Consider the following 27,407-nt stretch of genomic DNA (forward strand, 5'->3'; position numbering starts at 1 on the left):
GAGGCAGTGCTGTAGAGGTGCGGCCAGCTCGGCAGGGGGCAGCACACCCTGCCACAATCCTAGGGTGGCTCTCCTCTCAGTCACAGCACAGTAACAGCTGGCGATTTTATTGAAAACTTTACTTGAAAAAATAAAATTCCAAGTATTCCGGTGAGACAAACCCACTGTTGTTGCTCTGAGGCCTGTGAATCAGGCTGTGACATTTTGTGTGGTTGGTAGCCTATTTACACGAGCTGAGTCTGGTTTCCTAGGGAACCTACGAGGCTTGGGACTCTTCTGTGCACCTGACCTAAGGGACAGAAGTGGGCTAAGCCAGTTTTTGTCGTGTTGGGAGGCTGGAGTGAGGGGGTCTATGGGCTGGGGGAGCACAGCTCTTCTGTTCCCCATGGCAGTCTCGGGCCTCTTCAGAATAGAGGAGTCTGGAGCGGAAAAGCAATGAGGGCAGGTGGACTTCCAGGGGTCTTTGGAGGTAGACGTGATCGCGACCTTGCAAGCAAGGCTGATGCCAGGTGAGCAAAGCCAGTGCCTTTGAAGGCTGGAAGCTTGCGTAGGCCCCGGGCCAGGATGCCCTCTGGACGGTTCTCTTAGAGGGGAGAAGGCCCCTGGAGTTTTTCTGCTCTGCTTACCTGTCTGGGCTCTTGCTATGGGTGGGGAGATAGCAGCCTGTGTGGAGCTCCTGATGCCAGGTCACTTCAGAGGGCTGGTGAGGTAGAGCAGGGGCTTTGCTATCCCTGTGGTCTCTCAGGGGAGGGCCTTTTGCTGGCTCATACCTGAGCCTAAGCTTGACCGGGCCAGAGACCGGAGAGGCGGACTTGTGTCCCCGGAGTCTCCAAAGGGCAGCGAGGACTCAGTCATCTGCCACAATAGAGAGGGCTCTGAGCTCACTCAGCCTGGCCTCATTCTCCCTCTCCCGCAGCTCGTCAGGGTGGCCAGGCTGGTCAAGCTGCTGGGTCAGGTCTCCAAAGATCTTCTGCATTTCTGAGTAGTACCCAACCTGGGGGGAGAGGCGGGGAGGAGGTTGGCAGGTGCCGGGCTCCCGTAGCACCAGGCCCCACAGCATGGCACCCCTGGGCACAGCAGGACAAGCAGGGCCAGAGAAGCGTCCCAGAGGCCCACACACTGCCGTGCCCTCAAGCAGAGCACTCAGGCTGGGGGAAGGGCTGTCTCCACTGTCCACTCGGCCCATCCTGAAACTGCACAGCAGGCAGGGAGACTGAAGCCACGGGCCCCAGTCCTTCAGGGGCAGCTGCTGCTGCTGCCAGGATGGCAGTAAGTCAGAGGGTCCTTGGGGAGGCGGAGGTGGGGAGGGCCTTCATGCCCTTGGGAAGCTGAGGCTGGGGTGGGGGCACTGGCAGGGCCCTCGGCAGGTGCCGGAAGGCCGGGGAGGCCGGTGCTAACTACAGGCTGCTTTAGCAGAGCTAGAAGCCCGGGACCCTCACCCACAGGAGAGAGGGTGTAGTGGGCCGCCAGACCCTGGGAGTTCCCAGAAGCAAAGATGAGGAAGGTGACACCTCCCCAGCCTTCTGTTCCTTCCTGACCTGTCCCACTGTTAATGGATGGCAACAGCCTGCTCATCACCACCTCTGCCGTCGTGGGCTGAGGGCAGGGCTCAGAATCTGCCTTGTGTCCATGTGTGTGTATGTCGGGGGGGCGGGGGGCATCCAGGGGAGATAGGAGAGGCCTGCAGTGGGGCAGGTGCAGGTGTGCCCAGGTACCGGGAGACCCACCAGCAACTCTCAGGTGGCGGAGGGCTGCTCAGACCCAGCACCTTTTCCAGAGGCCACTTCTGCCCCAGTTGCCACTTCATGATCAAATCAAACACCTACTTTCATGAAAGTGATGCCCACCCCTCGAAACACTATCTGGACACCCACCCCTATGTGGTATCATGTCCGGCTCCAAGTTGTGCCTGGGCAGGAGAACCTCTGCTTCCACTTGGACCCTGGAGTGCTGTCACCGGTGGGCAAGGCCTGGAGGGGCAGCAGGTCTGATGGCAAGTCCACAGCTGGACTTGCCCTGGGCCAGGGGGAGCTGAATGGAGGTGTGCCAGTGGTGCTGCCACGGGAGCGGATGGGGCCTGGGTGGGTGCAGGGGGAGGGCAGGGGCTGGCCCGCCCTCCCCCACTCCCTGCCCCAGAGCCGCACTGCGCAGGCTGAGTCACTAGGGATGCTCACTTCTCTAGTGACTAATGGCAGCGACAGCCTCGGGAGGGGGAGGCTGGTGCCGAGGAGGCAGTACACAGCCCCCAGGCACCCCGCTGCCTGGTTACAGGGCATCCCTAGCCCCTAAACTGCTCTGGTCCGGGCACCCTGGAGCTAACTCACGACAGAATGGAGGGGGCGGGGGCCGGGAGCAGGGGTGGTGGCAGCACAGGGGAGGGAGGACGCAGGTCTCCTTGAGCCCATTTCTCCCAGGCCTAGGCTGAGCTGCTGGAGGGGAGCCTCATCTCCAGGGGCACTGCTCAGGGGGCAGGGGCAGGAACCCCCACTCGCTCGTGCAAGGTCATGTGCGGCCTCCTTTCTCCCTAGCGACCAAGGACACAGCCACTAACAAGTTCCAGCTCAGGGTTCCTGAGCCCGGGTGTGCAGCCCCGCCTTCGCCTTCTGTGTTCTCAAAGCTGCCCGCCCCGCCCCCCCCGCCCCCCGCCCCCCGCCTGTGATTGCTGACTGCAAGGACCGGATGTGTCCACTGGAGGGCGCCAGACACCCAGGCCAAGGGCAGAGGTGGGCTGGAGGCGGCCGCGCCGCCAGCTTTGTTACCTGCGGGGGACTGTGGGAAAGGTGGCAGGATGCGGGCACCGGCAGTGGGCTGGGGGTCCTTCTTGGCGGGGACTCTGTACCTCAACCTTCTCCCTTACAAACGGGGAGCGAGGAGGGCAGATGCTGTGGGCAGTTGTACTTTGTGTCCTTACACCTTTGAGGCCTGGGAGACAGGGTCACAGCCTGTGGCCCGCCACCGTCTCACTGCCAGACCCCGGAGCTCCCACTGCCCCTCCCACACCCGGTCTGAGGCCAGCTGGCCTCTCTGCTTGAAGGTGCGCCTGGCCTGGCCCCCACGCAGGGGCCTTGAGCACCCTCTCCCCAGGGTTTAGGGAGCGCTCCAAGGGTTGTTACAAGTCAGGACATCAGAAGAGGAGTGACTGCTGTGGGGCTGCAGGCCAAGGGTCCTCATCCTGCAGGCCCCTGCTCCTGGCCTCCTGAGCACACCACGCAAAGGACCTGCCCACCAAAGGGAGGCGCTGACAGTGTGGCCTGCTTTCTTCCTGCCACAGGTGGTACAGGACAGGAAGGAGAGAACTGGAGGGGAAAGCCATTCCACAAAAAGGGCCTCATCCCAGAGCTGGGATTAACCAAAGAGCCACGGAGGAGCTAAGACAGAGAAGTAGAGCAAACATTTAGAGCTGGAGTCTGGAGGCAGTGACGGGGGCAGGGTGATGGCACCGCTGTCGCATCCTGTGGGCGGGGTGGCCTCACCTGCGCGCGGATCAGGGACTCGAAGCTGGGCTGGAAGTAGTCGAGCCGGCTGTTGTAGAAGCGCGGCATCTCATCCAGGAGCTGCTTGTTCTTGGCCTCAAAGTCTTCCCGCACAGGCCGAAGCTCTTCTCGGGCCTGGGGACCAAGACACGGGCTGGCAGGGCTCCCGGTGGCTCCTCCGGCTCCTCCACCTGGGGCAGGACGTGCCCGCCGGGGGCAGGAGAGAGTCCCACAGCCCCCAGGGCGGTCCCCAGGTAAAGGAGGCATCCGCCATGTGTCCCCAGGGGGCCCGCTGTCCACACCCAGCTCACCCTCCTCTTGGTACCTGGTGCAGTTTGGCCAGCACTGGTCCGGTCTTCTCCTTCTCCTCGTACTTCTCCACCTTGGCCTGCAACCTCCTGTAGTCCTGCAAGGCCTGCTCCCGCCGCTTCACTGCCATGTTGAGGCTCGGGAAGACGCTGCCAAACCTGCCAGACACAGCCCCGTTGGACGTGGGCCGTTCTCGGGAGCTGCGGCCCAGCCTGAGCGCCTACCGAGTGCCAGACCGTTCTAGGTGTTGGCGATTTCGCATGAGCAAGGCAGATGAGGCCCAGGCCTCCTGGGGCTCCCGCTGCTGAGAATACGATCTGGGGTGAGGCCCAGGGAAAGAAGGTAGGGCTAAGGGCCACCCTACTGATCTGAGATGAGCCACAGGGGCAGGAATGCAAGGAGGCCACCGAGGCGGTCCCTGCTCTTTCCCTGCCCATCTCACACGGCCCCGTGCGTGACAGACACCCGTCACAGAGGGTGGCCGAGCCGAGGGACTCCTTGGAGTCCTCTGTCCAACATCCTCCTGTAATACAACCAACGAGATGGAGGCCAGAGTGATGATGTGACTTCTCCAAGGTCACAATTAGGTAGTGACTGTCCAGCAGAGAACTCAAGCATCCCAGTCCTCAGGGAACCTCCCCACCATCTCATGATGCCACCAGCAGGTGACAACTGCAGTGGAAACCTAGTATTGGTCTCTATCAGCTGACCACGGGAAAAGCAGGCATCCTCTGGTGCTTTCCTTCAAATGGCTACACTCTCAAACCACATGTTTGCAGGCAATGGCTCCAGGGCATCTTCTGGCCCCACCACGACTAAAAAAGACTACAGGGAAATGCTGAGGACTATATGCCATTCACGGAGGGGCAATGGACACTCTGGCTCTGTGGGCATCATCCTTGCGGCAGGTGTCATCTCTAACGGGGAGGAGCGGGAGACCGTGAGATAGACATGGGGCAGGGCTGTATCCCAGGCAGGGATGCTGGACTTCCCTTGATCAAGGGAATGGTGGAGGAGGCAAGGCAAACCTGCAAGCAGATTTTCTGGAACTGGACAGGAGGGGATGGGCCAGCTTCCTGGAATGCTAAGCGTGCAGGGCAGGAGGTGCCTGTCACTGTTGTGGGAGGCTGGAGGTGTCCACCCTGCAAGGTGGGAACGTGAGCAGCCTGAGAAGATCCGGCCCCGCAATCGAGGTAAATGGGGGGGGGGGCACAGCAGTTATTCAGGGCTGCAAAGCAGAGGGGGCGACTCAGGGCCAGGAGCGAGCAGTGGGGTTCTCCCCTTCCATGAGCGCCCAGGGCCTCTCGGGCCACGTTTAGGTAGTTCAGATGCCGCATCAGGAATGACTCCCCAAGTCTGCCTCTCAAAGGGGCCTGCTCATGAATTTGGTTTTTCTTTCCAAGTTTTGCGTAAAATTCTAGTTTGATGAATTTGGGTTTTAAAAACCTCAACAGGGGCGCCTGGGTGGCTCAAAGTGGGTTAAGTGACTGCCTTTGGCTCAGGTCGGGATCTCGGGGTCCTGGGATCGAGCCCTACATCGGGCTCCCTGCTCAGCGAGGAGCCTGCTTCTCCCTCTCCCCCTCCTCATGTTCTCTCTTTCCCTTTCCAATAAATAAATAAGATCCTAAAAACAACAACAACAACAAAAAAAAAACAAAAAAAAGCCTCAACAAATGAAGGGTGCTCGTGACAGAGTGTCTTTTGCCAGAGAACAGAGAATATAAATTTGACCAAAGCACTGAATTCCCCAGCCAAGGCTATAGATGCAGGAAAATTCTGGTGATTCTTACACCCGAGGAAGAGCACTAAAGTGAGTGCTTCTAGCTGACGGCGTGTGCTAATGGGCTCACTAAGTGGAAAGGCCAGAAGTGGGTAAGACAGGCCCTTGGACAAATCAGTCATCAAATCACTACTACCGACTGAGCTGCCGGTGGAAGAGGCCTCCCGGGTGCGGTGCAGGCCGGGTGTGGGTAGTGGCCACCTCCAGGACACCGCCTCCCCGCCCCTGCCTCTGGGCAGGTCTGAAGAGCTGAGACCACCGGCAGGGACAGGCCTCGCTGTTTGTGCCTCAGGTGGTGGCTCTGACAGGGTCTCAGCATCTCGGTGAGCCCCTCTCCCTCCCTGGGAGGACTGTGACCAGCAGCTGAGAGGATGTGACTCAAGGAAGCAGGTGCAATGGAGCCAGAGAAGCCACCGCCACCTCCCCCTCCACCCCAGCCAGACGAGGGGCCACTGGGGGCCACCTTCATTCTCTCATTAGAGGTGCCCAGATTGGGTGGCCCCAGGGCCTGAGCCTCTGCTGTCCATGCTGCTGGTGGCCTGGGGGGGCAGGGGGTGCTGACAGGATGGGAAGGAGGCAGGAAGCGGCAGCTGGAGGGTTTTCTCCTATTAGGAAGAAGGCAGCATGGCAGAGTCCACAGCACGAGATGCACGCTACGGGGGTGGGGGTGGGGGCGTGTGGACGACCACCCTGCTGGTCAGCTGAGCAGCTCCAGATGCCCTCTGGCCCCTGCAGCGCCTGTCTTCTCTGGTCAAAGGCACCAGGGATGCTGACTAAATGCAAGGACTGGATCAGCTCATAAAGGCAACAGGAATCCCACCGAGGGCCAAGTCCTGAGCCCTGAGGAGTGAGCCAAGCATGGGTCCAGGACTAGAGTTCCATGCAGTGCCAGGCAACCTCAGGGGACAGGCAGTGTATGAGTGACGTGTCTCCAGGATGCCACGCGGCCTCTGGAAGCAGGAGCACCTGTCCCCCATGGGGAGGAAGCGGCTGCAGTGCAAACCGGTCCCAGCTGCTCTGTTAGAGCCTCTAGGAAAACCATTTCTTCACCATGGTAACTTCTGCCTCCCAAAATGGTGCCCCTCGGTCACACCAACAGACCTTGGGAGGCTTGGCTGGCTTAGGTCACCGCAGATGGGTCACGAGTCAGTCACTTACCACCTGGGTGGCTTTGGGCTCTGGGCTGCAAGACTCCCTCGGAGTGGAGACAGGCGTCATGCCATTCTTACATTAAAGTGGGTAAACCGAGGGCAGGCAGGGGGACCGGATGGCACAGTTGAGGTGGTGACAAAAGCGTGGGGACCCAGGGGGACCCCGTCTGTAATCCTGGCTCTGGTTAACTACACAGACAGAACACACGGGACGCTGCCTGTGCCGGGAGCTCGTACAGCACCAGGCCCTGGTGCGGGGTGCCAGTGCTCTCGCCCACCTTCAGGTCGGGGAGGGAAAGGGGGTTGGGAGGAAGGTGGGGACAGCCAGAGGCTGGTCCCTGTGCCTGGGCCCTCCCAGACTTGCTCCCAGGACCCTACAGAGTTATCTGCTGACTTCAGCTGAAAAGGGGCGGTGGGGGCCCAGCTGTCCTGCAGGTACCAAGTCCACACTTTCACCCGGCTGCCACAAAGAAACAAGGCTGGGAAGTCGGGGCCCTCTGCTCATCTCCCACTTCCCCCCGATAATAAGCAGTGATGTGGAACACGGGAGGCCCTGGGCCAGGGCCCCAGGGTGGACTCCACCCTCCAGAGGCAACTCAACCCACCACTTCAGCCCATGGACACCTCTGTGTCCTCCTCCTGAGCGTCGACCAAGCCATTCCAGGCGGCGGGTGGAGGGTGGGGGGTTCAGGCCTCCCCTTCCCAGATGGGGAAACAGATTCAGAGGAGTGGGGCCTGGCCAGGGCCATGGGCTGGCTGGGGCAGGCTGGCCCACCTGGCACTTGCCGCACCCACTGAGCTGCACCACCTTGGCAGTTACGGATTATCCGGGTCCTTCTTCCCCAGAGCGCCACTGCAGCATCCCCATTAGGCCACAAGCTCCTCAAATCTGTGTTGTCTACCCTCTGGAGAAGGGGGAACAGGGCTGGGCCTACACCGGACCATCGCTGGAGCTCTGCCCAGGTGACTGTCCTAAGGTTCAACCAAACTGCCTCCCCTGGGCTAATGGTGGGGTGAGGAGGCAGAGAGAGGGAGGAGGGGAAGGCGGAGGGAGAAGAGGCCGGCTGGGAGGTAGGCTGGGAGCAGCCGGCCCTGGTGGGGAATGCCTGCCATTCCTCAATCTGTGCCCACACAGCCGGGATCTTCCACCCACCAGGAAAGGGAAATTGAAAGCATCCCCATCCGACCATGTGAACGCAGCCCAGAGATGGGGGATTAGAGGCCGAGCCCCCTGGGGGGAGGCTGGGGGCGGCGGGGTGGCCATGTGGCCATGTTCTTCATCAGAGGACAGGAAAGCTGCAGTTTCCTGTTTCCGGTACCGGGGTCCCTGGGAGCTTCTCTCCTGGCAAGAGGCGGCAGCAGGCAGTGGCGGTTTTATGTGGTTGGGGGGATCGCATGTCGGCCCATAGCCGGAGGAGCCAGCCGCCAGGCAGGCGGGCCGGGGGCTCAGGCAGGTCAGCGGATCCGCTGCGGAGATGGTGCCCGCCCCCTGTGCCACTCACCCACCTTCCTGGCAGGTGGTGGGCTGCTGGGGCGGTGGGAAGCAGCCGGGATTTCTCTCCATTTGGCTCTAGAAGCCAGGCATCAGATTTCAAGGCCGCCTCCTTGGTTGTGAAATCGAGATTGGAGTCAGTCCCCCTAGTCCTCGGAGCTGGTGTCCCCTGCCTAGCTCTGCCAGCTGTGGGTGTCCACGGCAGCCTCTGCGGCAGCCCCAGGGACCCCGGGGGGCAGGGTGTGCTCTGCCCATGGTCCTTCCCACCCAGCTGCAAACCCTCAGTCCCGGAGACCCACTCAGAAGGCCACCAGCAATGGAGCTCCTGCTGACATCTCAAGCCACCAGCCACCAGCCTCCTCGGCAGCCTGCAACCTGGGGCCAAGCAGGGGCCAGGGAAGGAGTGGGGTGCAGGGTGAAATCCCTTCCCACCGTGGCCAAGCCGCCAGAGAGCCCTGGCTTAGAAGGAGCCTTCCCTAACCCCACCCCTTGGACCTGAGCAGGGAACGAAGAGCTCCATAACCCCAACGCCAGGGGCTGGAGGACCAAAAGCTGCGCTCTTCATCTCCCTCCGGGCCCTGATCCAGGCCTAATGGTAATTAGCAGAGCCTCATTACCCAGGCCTGGTGAGGCAGCTGCCAGGGACCACCACAGAAGAGGTAATAAAGTGCAGCTGCCGGGCTGGAGCGGGAGCCTTTCTAGGTCAGAGTCAGTTTGGGAGAGGCTAGGGAAGATGATGAAGTGATCTGGGAGCTTCAAGGCAAGGCTCCTGCCTGGACCCCCCCCACCCCCGCTCCCCCCTAGCCCGCCGCCAGCCCACCCCCTCCAGGGACTCAGGGAATAGGCCTGTCTGATCACTGCCCAGGGCCTGCCTGAGAGAAGATGAATCTTACAGAAGAATTTCTGACCCTGACAGGTCACAAGTGAGGGGACCTTCCCGGGCAGGCCCCCGCGGCTGCGCCCTTCCCCATGTGCAGCCACCCCCACATTTCAAAAGCTGAGTGCGGCAGGCAGCTGCTCTCCCAGTGCGGCCGGGCGAGATGAAAGGCCTTGCCCAGCCCGCTCAGGGCCGGCCAAGACCTCGCTCGCCTGACTCGGCAGGCCCCGGGCCTCTGCTTCTCAGTCGGGAACAAAGGGGAGAGTGGCGAAGTGACCACTGGAGCAAAGGCCGCCTGCTATGGCGGCTCAGACGTGCCCCACTGTCACTGAGTGTGCCCCAGCCAGGCGGGCGCTCTGGAGCTGCCACGGGTGTGGCACCCCTAGGGCCACAGGTCATGTAGCTAGGGTTCCTGCTGAGCTTCTGGTCAGCCCTGGCGTGTTTGCGGACAGGCTGCTAGAGATGATATCTGGTTGCCAATTGGGCAGCTGACCTGCCTTTCCAATAAGTGCCCTGAACCCAGTTCCCTGAGGCCTGTGGTCTCCGGATGACCTTTACTCACTTTTTTAAGGGTTCGATCACGGTCTTTTGAATCTGGTTCACCTGTTAAAAGAAAATACCCAATGACAACAAAACTGAGGGGGAGTCAAACTCTTGCTCACACAGGGGCCTCCAAATTCCTGAGAAGAGAAAGGGGGCCTCGGGGTTATGCTGAAAGCCCTGGGCAGGGACAAGACTGTGGGGAGGAGCACACAGGCGAGGCGTGGTGTCCCTACCTCTGAGGCGGGAGTGAGGCAACAGGGAGAACTGTGCTTGTTCTGGGTCAGCTCTCCTCCCCCAGCTGCTGTCTGCAGGATGCTCAGTGGGGAGGCCGGGAGGGCACTGCAGCAAGTGTGAGGGGCTCCCCTGTCTCCCTCAGGGTCGCACTGTGAGTGAACTACGGGGAGCTTCCAGTGCTGAAGCCACAGAAGAGCTCATGGGGCTTGGACACACGGGCCTCCGAGGGCTGAGGGCAGCTGAGAAGTCCCTGCTGAGGACCCCTTGCAGGAGCTCCACCCGGGCAGAAGCCACGAGAAGGGGGAGGGCAAAACCCCACTTGCCTTTTCCTGGTTGAAGGCATCCATCCGCTTCATGGCCGTGTCTAGGGCTGTCACCATGTTCAGGAAGTCCTGGTCTTGCTCGCAGAGGGGATTGGAGAGCAAGTCCAAGGATATCTTCACAGCAGATTTGGACATGGCTGTAAGAAGTCAAAGCTCCGTGAACCTACGAGGGGTTTGGCTTCAGGGCCTTGTCATCAGGAAGGACCCTGTCCTCCTTCAGCCCAGGGGCTGCCCCCTGACCTCCACCCCGGCCATGGGCCATAAAACTACAAAGCACCACAGAGCCGTGAGTCACGAGTCCTTACTACCTGGTGGTTGTTCCTGACCATCTGATGCGGCTCTGGGTCATTCTTTTGAGTAGCTTTACCTTTTGCGATGACTTAATTTTCTGAACTCAAGATTTTAACAGAATCATTTGGGTGGGAAGCTGTTAAAAAAACAAACTTATTTCTAGCTGTACAGATTCTAATTCAGTAAGTCTGGAATCCAGGAACGTGCATTCTAAAGACACTCTCTGGGCGGTTTGGAGGTGAAGCTTGGTTTGGGACGCCCTCACGGACAAGAGTAACAGCCTTCCATACCAGGGCCGGCAAACAGTGGAAAGGGCTAGAAATTGAGAGGTTAGGCTTTCGGGGCTGCTTGGTTTCTGCTGTCATTACTCAGCTCCGCCACAGATGATACCTACAGAATGGGGGTGGCCTGCTTCTGATACCATCTTATCGACACAACAAGGGCAGGTTTGGTGTGTTCAGACCACCCCAGGCTTCAGTGCCACACAGCAGTAAGACATACATTCAGAAACCCTTTTTCCCTGGAGATCTTCCACAACCATGGCCCTTCTGCAGTCTCTTCCTGCCCCTTGAGACTTCTGTTCACAAACAATGGAGACTTAAAAACTCGTACAAGCCAAGAACTACATAGCTGCCAACAGGTTCCCATGCCCCCACTGTTTTATTCGGGGCTCCAATAACCCAGGAGTCATGTTTGGCTCCACTTTACAGATGAGGCACGTTAGGCTCAGAGGAGCTTCTAACTCCCTCAAGGCCAGCCAACTGCGAGTGCCAGGCCAGGCCTAGACTCCGGGTACCTGCCTCTCTGCCGGGGTGTTGGCTTATGGTGTTCAAGGCTCCTGAGACTGCTTCCACATGGATAGAGACCACTGCCCTGCTGTAGCCTTGTTCACGTGTTCTGACTCTGTTTGACATAAGGGGAGTCTGGAAATCCCATGGATTTCCAAGGCAGGATGGAGCTCTAGTGGCAGCTCTGGAGAAAAAAACGAAGTCTCCAGGTGCCGAAAGAGAGATAGGAGAAGGGTCATGCTTGTTCCACAGGGTCTGTGCCAAATCCAGGGTTTCAGGGGAAAACAAGGTTCTGAATATATTTCTTACTATCTTACACCATTGGATTTAAGATGCCAGCAACTGTAAGACATTGTTACCATACGAACCACTGAAGGACAAAAATGCTGCCAACTAAACACCATTAAGTATTACGGTGTCTAGATTTCAGAGGTGTTATTAAATGTGAAAAAAATCTCTGAATTTATGAAATCAGGGCCACTCCACTTCATGACAGATGTGGCCTTGTCTGGCCACTGTATACGAGGAGGGAGCAGCCCTAAGCCCAGCCTTAGCCCGCCGGGGGGAAGGGGAGAGACAGAAACCCACCCAGAGGCCCCTCGTCACTTGGGCCCCTCCACAGGCCAGCAAAGAGGCCCAAGGTGGGTGACTGGCCTGGGCAGAGCCCTGTCCTGGCTTCCTCTCGAAACTGGGAGCTTGCTGCGGTCACCCAGCAAACAGGCCAAACACAGGAGAACCCTGGAAATGTAAACTTCCCAGAAATGTCAAAGCAGTGGAGCAAAAAAACCCCTCTTTCAAATCTGTGAGGTGACTTTGCAGTCCAAGGAGCAAACGTCACCTGCCTGGATTATGAAATGGTCTCAAGACAGTGTCATGAAAGGATAAAAACTTGGACAAAACTGGAAATGTCTGAAAAATTTCTTCTAATTTTTTTTTTAATATTTTGGGAAAAATCCCTGAAAAGTCGGGGTTGGGGGAGACTTTCTTCCCAACTTTCCTTTTCTTTCCTAAAGCCTTCACACTTCATGCCTTTGTTGGGGGGGGGGTCTTTGTTTGAACCATCTGAAGTCCATTAATAGCAGGGAATTCACCCCCGCCCCCCGAGAGTCCTCAGCCGCCTCTGTGAGCACATCCAAGGACCGCTGGGCCCCCACCCTCAGGCACTGGGACTGTGTGGCCAGCCTAATGCAAACTGGAAGGCTGGTTGTCTTTGAACCTTAAAGAGAGCGGGGGTCTTAGACACCACATGGGTCTCTGGAACCCCAATGCAACCTCAGAATGTAAGGGTCAACCAGGACTGGTCACGTGCAGGTGATCTGGTTTGGGCACATGGAATGGGACATTAGATCTTGTCCAGGGAGCGAACTAGATTCCAAGAGCAGGAAACTTGATTCCCCTCAACTGTTTGGAGCAGTGGTTCTCCAAATGGGGTCCCTGGAGCAGCTGCAGCGGCACTGTCTGGGGTGGGTCTTCCGGAGACTCTGACACACTGTCTGGGGTGGGGCTCAGGCCTTCGGCTGGGCTGGGGTGCTGCTGTTTCAGGAGGGCCTTTTCTGCCCAGACTCTGCTTCTGACTCTGGGCTCCAGGGCACTGCTCCCTGCCCACCTCCCCCTCATTTCTTTGTTGGACAACCATGCCCTCCACTTCATGGACTCCTGACATTCCACTGCTTCCAAAGCTGCTCACAATAAAAACACTACCTTCCCTTCATTTGTGCTTGGACAGTACAGTGGTCTGGAGAAGCACCGAGGAGAGGAAGCAGTAGGCTGCAGCCTCTCCTGTGCTAGAAAGGCAGTGGCAAATGATAAAGATGCCACCCAGGTAAGTGCAGCTACCCACAAAACAAGTGACAGATGGGCTCCGAAATCAGACCCTCGGCTTGCTGTGCACACAGCATGGGGACGCTGTGGCAATTGTGTTCAGACCCACCTGCAGCCTCTGGGTGAGCAGTGGCAGGGGGCTCTGTGCACAGACCACAGGAGCCAGTGCTAAGTGATGGAGGGCCAGAGGCCCACCCTGTGTGCCCCCCGCCCCTCCCAGCCAGGCCTGGGGATCCGCCACCTACCCAGGTCAGCATCGGTGCTCTTCTTCATGTCCTTCTGCAGCCTCCTGGTCTGCTCCTCCAGCCTGCAAGGCAGGGGCACAGGCTCAGGCACCTGGCACCACCAGCCTGCTTCAACCCCCTTCCTTCCCATCCACCTGAGTTAAGGCCAACCTGACACTCTGGAATGCATTCCAGGAGAAGAAGGGGCCCCTAACTCTGCGGGGATTTTTCCCACTGATCGCAGGGCCACCACCAGCTCTGCGTGAAGCCAGGCACCCAAAGGCTATGAGTTAACGACTCTCCCACAGCCATCAGCTGGCAGAGAACTTCCGGCAGGCTGTGAACTGAGCCGCCCTCAGCTCCCAGGGTACTAGTGGGGCAGAGGAGAGGCCCACCACTGGCGGTGCCAGAAGGGGCACAGCAGAAATTGAGACCTGGCGGAAGGCTCCTGCCCTTCCCTCCCCGCTTCCCTCACCCTTCTGGGGGTTGACACTCACTGCTGGAGTTTTCCATACTCTCTTTCAAAATCTCTCTCCACCTGTAACCAAAGAGATAACTCAATCATCAGAGAAATGACAACACGTTGGAAAAAATCTGCCAGCCTCCCGAAACTCCCTGCACGACTTCCCCCCGGCTGTGGAGAACAACTCGGTCCAGCCCATACAAGCACCAGCAGATCGTTAACGACACAGTATCCCTGTGTTCCCAAATTAATTAAGTGTTGGATTTAGGGCAAAAGCCTCCTCTCCCAGATGGGCCAGCCAGGCAAGTAGCAGCGGATTGTGGCTCTGTTCCTCTGCCACAGGGCACGAGGCACTCAGCTGGGTTCCCTCGCCTCCCTCTCCCCTCAGGTGAGGTGCTCGGAATGTGACCGAGACTCAGGCAGCCCAGCGGGGAAGCAGGTGCGTCCCGTCCAGCTCCCGGTTTCCTCACAGGGCCTGCCACCTGCAAGGAGGTTCCGGGTGGATCCTGAAAGATCCTGTGTCTGAGCTCTGTGTGCTGGGATGTACCCAGCACAAATACTATTACTACTGACTCGGGCAAGGCTCTCTTAAAATTCTGGATTGAGATTTCCCCGATGCCAGCAATATTTACATCAGATATGTGTGAGTCTTGATCCCAATTCTGCTGCCCACATATCAGAAATTAAGAAAGTCATCTGCACGTCTAGTGCCTGAATTTCCCCATCCATCAACCAGGGCCCTGGCAATGGTCTCTCGGGAGAGTGGCCCGTGAGTTATATAACCTCTGAGAGCTAAAAGGAGGGGGCCGAGGCCTCTCCTCTTTTCCTTCCACAGAGGCAGTACCAGCTCCCCGGGCGGCTTGCTGAGCCTCTGGGCTGAGGGTCTCAAGTAAAAGCAGCTAATGCTCACAGGGCGCTCACCCCGTGCTTCTGGGGACGGCTGTTCCTCCACACCTGGAGAAGGCAGGTGTACTTATGGGCCTCACTGTACTCAGGAGCTCCCTAGGACACAGTGAAACAGACTGTACAAGATCACACCACTAGTGAGTGGCCCAGCTGGGATTTGGACATGTGTGGCCTGGCTCCAAGGCCTGTGCTCTTAGCCAGCATTCTAGTGAAAGGGGAAAAATGTATTTGCTGATGAATTAAAGTCATGATCTCAGAAGGTGCCTTCTTGGCTGCTCTCCAAGATTCCGGCCAGTGAGAGCCCTGAAATGATTCTCATGCTCACAACAGGCAGGTTGACGCTCATGGAGTGCGAAATTGTGCAAAGTGTCACGGCCTCACTGCTCTTTATCCAGCACACCCTTCCTTCATGGTGCCCAGCCAAGGAGCTTTCGGGAGCCCCATGGACCCCATACCCCTCATGTGCACCGAGGTAAACTCAACATAGTCATAGAACATGATTTGGGCCAATTTTTTCATGTTATGAATGAGGAGAACAAAGCCTGGAGGTAGGAGGTGATTGACAGAAGGATGCAGGGGCTAGTCAGTGGCAAAGCAAGGCTAGAATTCAGTCTTCGAGCTCGGCACCCTCCCCCACTTTGAAAATGACATTCAGGGGGATGCCTGGGTGGCTCAGTTGGTTAAGCGTCTGCCTTTGGCTCAGATCATGATCCCAGGGGCCTGGGTTTGAGTCCTGTGTTGGGCTCCCTGCTCAGTGGGGAGCCTGCTTCTCCCTCTCCCTCTGCCCCTCCCCCTGCTTATGTTCTCTCTCTCTTCCTGTCAAATAAATAAAATCTTTAAAAAAAATTTTAAAAAAAGAGAAAATGACAGTCATTAATCCCACAAACACTTAGGACCATCTACTCTGCCAGGTGTGAGGGATCCACTGGTGAATACAACAGATGCGGGGCCTTGTGGAAGAGATGAAACAGATTCACACACAGGCACACACATGTAACCCAAATGGTGGACATGACACCGTGGGAATGGTGCGGAGAACCTGAGTAGCTAGGGTCCCAGGGCGTGACCATGTGTCACCCTTGCACAGACATATCTCATCCTCCTCATCTGAACTGTAAAATTTAAAGGCAGGAACCCAGGGTCTTTCCTTACTTTATGATCCCAGCATCTGGGATCTGGCACAAAAGTGTGAGGTAAAATTCACCCCTGGTTTCTCCTCCTCCCACAGTCTTTGCCCTCTTTTCTATAGACCCCCCGTCTCTGTTTCCAGGAACTGGACATCTTCATCACTGCCTTCCTTATGACCCATCAAAAGCTGCTCTAGAGAAATTCAAAATTTGCTCTCACTAAAGCATATATTCCTGGTAAAAGCTTCAAGTGCCACCTGTCCCAGGGGATGTGTAGTCGGGCAGGAATCAAAGTCTCAGCCAAGGACTGAAGAGCATCTGGTGTGACTACAGGTGGTGGCTTTGTTCTGGGGGTGGGGGGTGGGGTACCTGGCCCAGGCCCAGCAAGCTGGCATAGAGGCAGTCCAGCCCTTTCTCCGAGGACGGTCGGGGACAGGAGAGAGCAGAGATGGATGAGACATGAACTCTGACGCCAGCTGTGCAGCACTACCTAACATTTTGAGTCTCGGTTTCTTTCCTGGTAGCATGGGAAAACTTTGTTTAGCTTTACCCTGTGAAGATTTCCGGTAGCCAATGAGGCAAGGGGGTAGCATGGGGCCCCACTGGCTTGCTTGGAGGATTCCCAGGAGTCCGTGCCAAGCCCAGAGCAGTCTGGGGGTGCAGAGTGGACTGTAGCCCCTTGGCTGAGAGGCGAGGCAGTGCATAGCATGTGGCTGGTTGATAGCTAGGATGAACCTTGTCTTTGCCTAAGCCTGGATCCTGTGCCTGGGGATGGTACCAGTGCCTCCCCTGACAGGACACATCACCTCTTACTTCATAGGACATGATTGCTGAGCAGAGTCTTTACATATGAAAAGTTTTTCTTCCCAAGAGAATGAAACTAAGATTAAGGAGGTCCTAGTCACAATCCAGCTTTCCTGAAGATCAAGAACGTGGAGTCGGTGCTGCTGCTGGGGAGGCAGGCTCAAGGAACGCCTGCCGACCCACCGGAGCTCCAGCCTTGGCTCCCGGCACTCTCTTTTGCAATCCCCACGTGTGCTGATGCGTGTGTGTGTGTGTGTGTGTGTGTGTGTGTGTGTGGGATGTCAGAGAGCACCTGGTCCCCCCAGCTGGGACTGCTTGGACTTGCACACAGAGTGAGCGACTGTGGGTTTCCAACTGGGCCGGATCACTCTGGTTGGTGAGAAACTCAAGGTCTCACACTGGCAGCTCAGAAGTATGTCAGGGTGGGGCTTGGTCCTTCTGCCGCTGCTCATCGTGCCTGCGATGTTCATGAGCGTTTCCCTCTTCTGCTTCTGGAAGCCAGGTGTGAGTTGTTTTTACAGCTCCCTGGCCTCAAGATCTCTCTCTTCCCTTGGGGAAAGATCCAAGGCCACACAGCCAGGATTCTGGCCCCTCAGACAATGGCTGAAGGAATAAAGAGACACACTGGAGCCTCAGTCCGAGGTATATCCATTCTGAAGGGAAGAGCCAAACACCAAAGATCGGAACATCTTTGAACGCTTGATGCTTTTGCCAAAGAGGCGATTGGCCCCCAGTCAACAATGCGAGTGTAAACACATGTGCAGGACTGTCAGAGGGTCAGGGGCGTCTGGGCCAGGCTGGCGGGGTTAGCACAGGGGGACTCGAGCACCACCCTGTCGCCTGCTCCCTATGTTCTCGAATACTGCAGGTGGAAGGGTGAGACTGTGCGCTCACGGCTCAGCCGCCACCGCCTTGGGGCAGGCTGGTCCAGGGCAGGCCTCAGTCTCTAAGTGGGTGAGTGGGCCCAGTTCCCAGCCAAAAGGCCATGCGTGGTGACGTGAAAAAGGAGGCCGGCAGGCAGGGCTGGGGCTTTAGCCATGGAGCTAAGCTGTGTCAGATCAGAGCAGAGACAAGTGGCATGCGAGGTGCTCTAAGAAGCCTCTCTTTGAGAGGTGTTGGTGAGGGGAGCAGCTTCCCTTTGTCCCTTTGGTATGTTGCAACGAGATTAAACGAGGCTGAGAGATGCTCCACTTTGCAAGCGAAAATCTTTCTCGAGTGAAGGCTCGATACGGTGGATGCTCTTCTGCCTCGATGCTGTGGAGAACCTACGTAGCTATGACTCTGAGTGTGTGCTTTCCTTCACCCACAAGACCCAGGCTATCTGCTTCCAAGAGCTCTTCCATCCTTGCAGGTGACGGAGGGAGGAGTAGCTACTTCTTGCCATACCAAGATGCTCCAGCTACTTTATGGGACTGCAAGAGCAGGAGGGGGACTGAGCAGGAGGTTCAGACCTGGAGTTGGGGGACCTTCTGTCCTTGCACTTCCATCCCAATGGCCAGCCCCTGCAGAGAACATGCTATTCCAGCCAGAGCCTTGACAATAATGGAATTCGTGTTCATGACCTGGGCACAGGAGAACAGTGAGAGCACATGCACAATGCTTTCTTTGTGTCTTACAGTTGGGTGCCTTGAGCCAAAAATCTCCTGAAACTCCCTGAAGATAACATGAGTGTTTCTTCCCATGACAGGGGCACCAGGCTTTCCAGTCAGCAGGCAGCCACATCTGGGCCCCCTCTGACAGTGCCTGGGCAAGAACAGCAGTGCGTCACCATTGTTTAGGGGCAGCCGCCAGAGGCGCCGAGACAGCTGCCTGGGCTCGGCCTGTTGTGGGGGCCAGGAGGGGTGGCGGAGAATGAGACCGAAGGGGCAGGCTCTCATTCCTTATACTTCAGTGCCTCTGGGGAGTTGAGGGAGCAAATAACTCTCTTCTAAAGCCCTAACTCTGCTTTGATTCCTTCTAAGAGATCAAAGGCCCCGCCTACCCTTTCCCTGAACTAGGGATCTGGCTCCTGGGGACAGACTGAATCCTTGGTGGTTTAAGAGTCAAATCAACTATCTTCCCACCATGTAGTTAATATTTATTGGGGGCGCACTATGTGCCAGACGCTGGGTGAAGTGTTTCATATGCAGAAGCTCATGTAAGACTTATAATACACCAATGGCACAGGTTCAAGGCTCATCTGCACTTATGGAGGAGGGAAGCAAGGCTCAGGGAATGAGGGCCTTGCCCGCGGTCATACACAGCATGCAGCAGAGCGGTGGGAATCCAGGCAGGAAACCTCCCAAATCCCTCTTTGTAACCACTACTTGCTGCCCAGTCTGTCTGGGGGAGCAGATTACGGAAGTCAGAGGACCGTGATTCTATCCCAAATAAGAGCCATGTGGGGAGGGAAGAGAGAGGCCAGGGGCCCAGCCGTGGGCCTGTCTGTAGGGTGCTGGGACTGTATCTCTGTCCTTTCTCTGGGGAGTCCTTGCTACTCCTCAGAGGAAAAGACCCAGAGATCTTTCCGTCAAAAAACTCCGGTAAGGAAGCCAGAAACTGACTTTTCTGTGGAGAACGACGACTATCTCCACAAAGGTAAGGGTGTTGGGAGAGTTTTCTGTTTGTCTGTTTGTTTTTTGGTAGTGAGTGTTGGGAATAAAGGACCCTTCTCAAAACCACTTCCCTTTCAGATCTGCCCTGGATTAAACTCTGGAGACTCCAAGCCACACCTTCCCACTTCCTGTAGCCGGCTAGAGCCCAACACTTGCACGCCCAGATTCTCGGCGCTTCAGCTGAGAGCCTCCACAGATGGTCAGCCTCTGCATGGGAGGTAAACTCTCAGGCTGTCCCCGGCCTGCCTTCACTGGAAAGAGAAATGCAGGCCTATTTCCTTTTAAGTGGCCTGACTTTGGATTTTCCAAAGACTAAGCCATTGGTCAAATGTGTGCTGAACTTCCCTTCTTGCCAAACTGAAGCAGTTATCTTTCCTGTAGCTCTGAGGCTGGAGCCAAGGAGGGCCGAGGTTGTTAAGACAAGGAGGACCATCAGGACGTCTACCAGGCTGACAGCACTCACTTCCTGCAACTGTCACGATGAGAGGCGCTGTGCAGTTATGGTTCCCCACAGTAAAACCAAGAGCCTGCTTCGGTTTTTGGAGGGTGGTTGGGGGGGGGGGGGTGTTCAAGACGTCATTCTTTACCAGAATTTCCAAACCTTGGGAGACCATCACAACCTGAGTGAGGTAGCACAAAGAACTGGAATGTGTATTGAACAGAAGCTCTAACCCGGGTTCCAATTTCAGCTGTCAGTATTCGTCTTTTTTTAACAACCTTAGGAAGTCACTGTGACTTCTTGGGCCTGGGTTTTCTTGTCAGCTGGACTAGATGATCCGAAAGGGCTTCCATTTCTAACTTTCTAAGAATCTGTGATTCCTCTCCCATTTTGGAGATAAAATAGGGATAAACACTGTGGGCTTTCAAGGGGGCAGGATTCAGTCATGCCCTCCCACTGACTCTGGGTCCTGGCCAACATGCCTTTGGCAGTGTAGAGAAAAGGACCCCCCTGGAGAAGCTTCTTGGTCTTCATGCAGCCCGAGGTGGCTGGAGATAAAGGCCTGGGACATGTCTTTGGTGGGGGCCTATGTTTCAGGAGCCCTCTTAGGAAAGTGCAGATGTCATACCAGATCGCAGAGCTGGGCCATTCAGAAGCAATGGATTTCTCCTCACCCATCACCTACTTCTTCGACCTGCCTGAGGATGACGGGGACGAGCCCAGGCTGATCTGCGGCAGGAAAATGTCCCAGGCTAGGAGGCCCCTTGCAAGTCCCAGTCTAGGCGAGGCTCTAGAGTGATGCAGCTGGGAAGAAGGCAGCCCAGGATCTGCCCTCCCAGTGCCACGATGTGCTGAGTCAAAGTTCTGGTTCTCTGCAAAGGCCACGTGAGACAGAGTCTTAGAATGAAAGAATCGGGTTACTCACTGTTTTGGGGACAATCTGTTTCTTGGGCTGCCCAATCTTGAAAGGAATCCTATGAGAGAAAGAGACAAAGGGGTCTTTTAGGAGATGCGGGAAAGGATGTGGCTGGAAATAATTGATGAAGTCTAGGCTGCTATTCCCCAGGAAGGCAAAGAGCAGCCATGGCTTGCTCCTCAGCACTCATGACACATGCCCCGTGGGTCTCAGGGCATCGGAAGCCAGGCTGGGCTCTGGAGAGTGATCTTTCCATGGACGGTGTCAGCTGGAAGTCCTGGGTGCAGCCTTCTGCTCCAGACCATCTTTCCTACCAAGACTCTGGTGTTGAGACACACTGCAGAAGTGAAGGTGGGAAAGCAGAGATGCCATTTCACTAACAGGTCACTGTAAGTCTGTCCTGAGGGGCTGTGAAGTCAGAAATCACAGGCTTGCCTAGGTAGCTGTCATCCTTGAAAACAAGCATTTAAAAAAACACCACAAGAACCATTTATCGTCTGTATTAGGTGCTTCACTACTTCTTTCTAGAGGGAGAACAGTAGCCCTGCACAGCCTCCTATGTGGCTGGAGACAGCAAACTATCGGGGCGTGAAGAACCAGGTTATTTCCAGTAAGAAGTGACAAAATTGAAAGGTGGCTAACTTAGAGAGGAATCTGAATCGAGCCCAAGTTTGTCCTGAACTTGCTAGGAAGCTCTTGCACCTCGGGTTCCCCAATTGGAAACGGTCGACAGTTTGGCCTAAAAGAAGGAAGGTCAAGGTCTAGGCTCTAAACCAAGGCACCAGCCCCACTGCTGCCTCCACCTCTGAGGAGCCAGCTGCCCTTCAGCAGGTAATGACTGCCCTGGGACCCATCTCCTGCTCTGTGAAAGGACAGGGTTAAACTGGATAATTCAGAGCTTCCTGGAGGCACTGAAAATTCTGATTCTACAATTCTGAGAAGTGTGGCCTGGCCAGAAGCAAACACCAGGGTGCCAACTGCTGGAGAAGCAGAGGCTCCGGGAGGCCCTCAAGCTAAAAGTGTGTTAAGCCCCCCTGGGATCAACTTAGGGGACACCACAACAACACTGAGGGGACAATGCCACTCCTACTCCTATTCCCTGTAGCACTCAGGGCACGCCCTGGAGCCAGAGTCCCTCCCATTCAAACCTCCCGCTTCCACTGCCGCACCCACCCATCCACCGCCCCTTCCCTCTGCACCCCCTTCTGCCCAAGCCTGCTTTCTCTTGGCCCAAACTGACCAACGCTGTTGCTAAACCCAATGGTATAATTAACCACGGATAATAACCCCAGACAACGATCCGGTTGAGAGGATGGGCCAGCCTGAGTCACAGTGGTTTAAATTTAATTTCTGGAGGACATCCTGTTTATTGTTAACCCAGCCTGGTAATTTAGGAGCATTAACCCTTTGGGGGCTGGCTGATTCACGTGGCTTCTGTAAACAAATAATCAGGGCTATATAATTAGCAGGGGGGAAAGGTAAGCTCTGGAACTGAAAAGGAGAGAAAAGGCGAAATTGCTCTTTCCCTTCTTCAGATCTGAAGAACAGAGGTTAGGGGAGCTAAGCTCTGTAGTTCCCTCCTCGTGCCCCCAGTTATTCTTCCCAAAATTAGGGACTGGAGTTGATTGACAGAATGGTTTTGTACAGCAAACAACTGCCCTCAAGGACCATTTTGGTGACAGTGCAAATGAGGCCCTGGTGGCATTGAGAAAAGATGGACTCTGTTCTGTGTGAAGCATGTTGCGGAATAACAAGCTCTAGCCTGGGAATCAGAAAGCCTGTCTCCGTCTCTGACTAGTTTTGTGTAGTGGACAAATCACGATCTCTTTGGAACTCAGTTTCTTAAACTCTAAGACAAAGGAGATGGAATAGAGGGTCCCTTCAGCCCATCTAATAAAACTTGAATTCTAAACTGAATCTTCATTGCAGGAACACAGGAGCTGGGTGAGAATTCTACAGAATTCTGAGTGGTCTTCAAAATGATTCTAACTTGGAGTCTAATACTACAGACTAGCTACAAAGAAATTAGGAACTTAGATGCCATTACTTGTGGTGCCACAGCCTCTCTAAATCTTAATTTGGAATCACAGTATTTTTAGAATTGCAAGTTACCATAGAAATTGTTCCAGTTCAACCCTCTCATTTTGTAGATGAGAAAGCCAATCTGGAGAGGTCCAATGACTAGCCCAGGGTCATTCTGCTCCTTCATAACCGAACTAGGAGTAAACAATCCACTTCTCTCTCTGCTATTCATGGTTTACTACTCTTTCACATGAATTTGTTATATTTATTTGAAGCAAGTAAGAAAAATCATTTGATCAAAATACCTAACCTTAAAACACCATGGAATTTCAAAGGGGCTCATTGTTCTTTAAAAGACTGGAAACACAAGAAATGAAGAGAGCAGTGTTGTTAGGAGGAAAGGGGCTGTGCAAACACAGCTCCTTCTGTACAAATGACAGGTTACATGTACCATGTCAACTGAGTGCAAAATGTCATCAGGACGACAGGCATAAAACTTGGACCATCCAGGGCAACTGGGACCTATGGCCACTGCATCCACATGGGATGCCTTTCCTTTTCCCAGCTTGATGAAAGCTGTTCTCTAGTCCAAAATCTTGGTTACCTTCTTCTAAATACCTAAGACTTTATTTGGTATTTAAAAATAGTCTACCTTTTATAGTTAATTGAAGTTTATGCCTTTAAAAAGTAAAATACAATCATCAGAGAAAACTTGGGAAATACAGAAAAGTATGGGGGAGGGGAGGAAGAGAGAGAGAGAGAAAGGTAAGGAAAAGAAGGAAAAAAACCCAAAACACAGCTCACAGTCTCATATCTAAAGATAACCAAGGCTAATGTTTTGGTGTTAATTATATTTTAAAAGTTTGCAGAAAGAAGAGAATCTGAAGCAAATATGCCAAATGTTAGTAGTGGTTAATTTGGGGTGGTGTGTGATTACTGTTTTCTTCTTTGCACTTTCCATATTTTTCAAATAAACTAAAAAAATCCCTTGTTTTTTCCTTGACTACAAAAATAACACCTGATCAGTGTCAAACACTTGGAAAACATGGAAAAATATAAACACACACACACACACACACACACAGAAAAATAAACAGCAACACCCTGAATCTGTGTGTACATATATGTACATGGGTATATATGCCTATTTACATAACTTTTTTTTTAAGATTTATTTATTTGTTCATGATAGACACACACAGAGAGAGAAAGAGAGGCAGAGACACAGGCAGAGGGAGAAGCAGGCTCCATGCCGGGAGCCCGATGCAGGACTCGATCCCGGGACTCCAGGATCATGCCCTGAGTCAAAGGAAGGCACCAAACAGCTGAGGCACCCAGGGATCCCCTATTTACATAACTTTTAAAGAATAAAGGAAACATATCATGAGGGCTTTTTTTTTTTTTTAAAGATTATCTACTTATTTATTCATGAGAGACAGAGAGAGAGAAAGAGAGAGAGAGAGAGAGAGAGGCAGAGACACAGGCAGAGGAAGAAGCAGGCTCCATGCAGGGAGCCTGATGTGGGACTCGATCCCGGGTCTCCAGGATCACACCCAGGCCAAAGGCAGGCGCTAAACCGCTGAGCCATCCAGGGATCCCCCTCATAAGGGCTTTTATATGCCAGTATGTGGTTTGTCACCAGGCTGACTTGTAAGAGGCTACCTAGTATTTCATTCACCATTTTATTTTTGTGTCCCACATCACTTACTGGTGGTCATTTCAACTGTCTCAAATTTTTCTTCTATTATAAAAAACTCTAATAGCTAAATCTTTGTGTACATCAAGAACTAGTCACATAGGATAAATTCTTAGAATTGGAATCGCTAGGTCAAAGGATATATACATGTCCAAGACTTTGATACATTTGCCAAATCACCCTAGAGGCATATTGAGACAGTTTACATTTTTTAAAAGATTGAGATGGTTTACATTTTACCACTAGCCCTTTGGCCTGTTTTATCAGGATTTTTTTTTCTTTTTCTGGCTTAGTGTTTGCCCTTCCCTTCTGTACATATGTGTTTATTTTTTTTTATTTTTTAAAGATTTTATTTATTTATTCAGGAGACACACACACACACCCACAGAGAGAGAGAGAGAGAGAGAGAGAGAGAGAGAGAGGGGCAGAGGGAGAAGCAGGCTCCATGCAGGGAGCCTGATGTGGGACTTGATCCCAGGACTCCAGGATCACTCCCTGGACCAAAGGCAGGTGCTAAACCGCTGAGCCACCCAGGGATCCCCTGTACATATGTGTTTAATGTACAGAAGCTTCCAATCGGTATGAAGTCAAATCTACCAAATCTTTTTTATGATGTCTTCTTTTGGTGTCTTAGTGAGAAAGAACTGCCCTCTCCGCCCCAATATATAAAAATTCACCTAAATTTATTTTATTGGTTTCCTTTTATTAATCTAAGTTTGCTTTCATCAGAGTTCTACGTGGGCATAGTTTAATAAGACATTAAGGTTTGTTAAGTGAAACATTCGGTTCTATCCTCCCTTCCCCACCCTTGTCTCACTTGCCCAAGACAAGCGCTTTCAACTCCACTGGTTTTTTTGGCATGTGCCCTTGCATCTCTAAATAAAAATGCTTCTATTGCTATTTCTTGTTATGTTTTAGGCACTAGCTCCTGCCTTTTTATTTTGGAAGAGGAAGATTTAACAAACCAACCTTTTCTAGGCCTCCACCCCCACTACACAGAGGCACATCTGCATCTCCTCTTCTTCTCGAAATAGTTATGTGATTTGGTTAGATCAATACTAAGTAAACTATTAGGACAATAATGTGATTTCTTTTCCTTCCTACACGTGGCAGCGGCCAAGATTTTTCAGCCTCAGCCAAACCCTCAGAAGACAGTGTTCGAGCCAAGCCCCCCAGCTAAGCCACTCCCAAATTCCTGACCTGCAGAAACTGGTACTGTTGTTTTGAGACACTACTGTTGTGGGGTAATTTGTTACGCGGCCATACATAACTAATAACATTGCAGGTTTTTGCTTTCCCTGAAACTGTCATTTTTCTTGCACGTGCAGAATTTCCTATGTATTTATCCCTCACTGTCTCAGCTGTCCCAGTCTACCACTAATACGTTCATTTGTATGGGGGTTCACTTTGAAGCAGTGTTGGCGGCAGCCTGTGAGCTAGCTGCTCGGGCCCTGGTGCACAGCTGGGGGCCCAGGCTCTCCCCGTGTCTTCCCTCACACGGATTCCAGATTCCGTGTCTTCCCTCACACGGATTCCAGATTCCGTTTGTTTCTCCCAGGAACTCAAACACCTGGAATCCACATCTTCCTCTTTGTTGGTTTACTCCTTGTTTGGGCGGAGTAAAAGTGAGTGCCACATACTCTGAGACTTTGCATAACCAAAACCCTTCTGATGCTGCCTCACACCAGTTAGTTTGACTGGGTATAGAATGTGGGCTGGGCTTTATCTTTCAGAATCTCCAAGGCATTGCTTTGCTGGCTTCTCCTTTCACAGTTACTACTGCGGTGGTGAAGTCTAAAGAACCCTGGTTTCTATCCTTTGTAGGTGACCTACTTCTTCACGCAACTTTATTGGATCATGTTTGTCCCTGGCGGTGGCGGTGTGAAATTTCACAGTGATGTACCTTGTGGGTCTAATTTCACTCATTGAAGTTGAATGCCACTCTTCCAGTTTGGCAATTCATCATCTTCTGTCCTGGAATTTTTTTTAAAAAGTGGTTGTGGTTGGTTTCTTCCCATTTTTTCTGCCTCTTATTTCTGAAATTCTTGTAATACTAATGCAGACCCTCCTTGGTTGCTTCCACAATTTCAATTTTTCAACATTTTCTTATCCTCTAACACTTGTCAACTTTTCCATTTCTGCCATCATACATTTTTCAAAGTTTTTATTCATTTAGGTAAGTAATCTCTACACTCGACGTGGGGCTTGAGGTCATGACCCCAGTCCAGAGCTGCAAGCTCTCCGGACCAAGCCAGCCAGGTGCCCTGTTTCTGTGATCATAATTTTAATTTCCGAGAGCTCTTTGTAATTTTCAGGATGTCCTGTTTTTTTTTTTAAATTTATTTTTATTTTTTATGTATCCTGTTTTTTATTTCATGGATGCCTTATCTCTGTAAAGACTTTAATGATAGCTTTAGAAAACATTTCTTCTTCCTGTGGTCTCAGTTTCCCCTCAAGTTGTCTTCTGCTTTTGTTTCCATTTTTTATTCTCAACACTCCCCTTGCAGTATTGTAATTCTTGGGTGTCTGCTCACATGCGTGACAGGAGACAAAACAGCTGATTAGAAGCCGGGAGTGCTCTGATGATGTCTGTCTACTATGTAGAGTGGCCTGGCTGGGCAGTCTTGTGGGGGAGCCCCTGACATTAGTACTTGTCTCTAATCATGGGCAGGTAAATTTTCCTAGAGAAGATTCTTCTGCTGTCTCGCCATGGAGTGTTCTGAGGGCTCAGTGAGAAGAGGTCACATGCACACACATGTGAGGCGAAGGGTTGTGTCAGCCCTCCCCATGCATTCCTTCACTTCATTCCTGCCTTCAGGATGCAGTCTGGCCTTCAACTGGGCTTACAATGCAGTCTGGCCTTCAACTGGGCTTACAATTTGTGGGCCTGTAGCTTATGTGATTTTTTTTTTTTTTTAGCTTATGTGATTTTGCATGCCCTTTTAAAGAAAAAGGATGCCAATTCACAAATATAAAAACAAGATGGGGTGCCTGGCTGGCTCAGCTGGTAGCGTGTGTGACTTTTTTCTTTTTTTTTTTTAAGGTTTTATTTATTTATTCATGAGAGAGAGAGAGAGAGAGAGAGAGGAAGAGACACAGGCAGGGGGAGAAGCAGGCTCCATGCAGGGAGCCCG

The 27,407-nt window shown here is 53.7% G+C and overlaps 1 protein-coding gene across 2 annotated transcripts in view; it reads right to left on the bottom strand.

Moving 5' to 3' along the window:
• Positions 1 to 102: 102 nt before the first annotated feature.
• The window catches only part of BIN3 (bridging integrator 3), a 44,268-nt gene continuing 16,963 nt past the window's right edge, over positions 103 to 27,407 (bottom strand). For both annotated transcript variants that reach the window (XM_026007937.2, XM_072719493.1), the window contains 8 exons: positions 20,565 to 20,613; positions 13,804 to 13,844; positions 13,328 to 13,389; positions 10,183 to 10,319; positions 9,645 to 9,685; positions 3,799 to 3,940; positions 3,474 to 3,608; positions 103 to 994 (listed from right to left, as the gene is read on the bottom strand). In XM_026007937.2, coding sequence (XP_025863722.1) covers positions 848 to 994; positions 3,474 to 3,608; positions 3,799 to 3,940; positions 9,645 to 9,685; positions 10,183 to 10,319; positions 13,328 to 13,389; positions 13,804 to 13,844; positions 20,565 to 20,613 — 754 coding nt within the window. In that variant the 3' untranslated portion in view covers positions 103 to 847. The remainder of the gene's footprint in view (positions 995 to 3,473; positions 3,609 to 3,798; positions 3,941 to 9,644; positions 9,686 to 10,182; positions 10,320 to 13,327; positions 13,390 to 13,803; positions 13,845 to 20,564; positions 20,614 to 27,407) is intronic.

This window comes from Vulpes vulpes, chromosome 9 (assembly GCF_048418805.1).
Source record: "Vulpes vulpes isolate BD-2025 chromosome 9, VulVul3, whole genome shotgun sequence".
Taxonomy (NCBI): Eukaryota; Metazoa; Chordata; class Mammalia; order Carnivora; family Canidae; genus Vulpes; species Vulpes vulpes.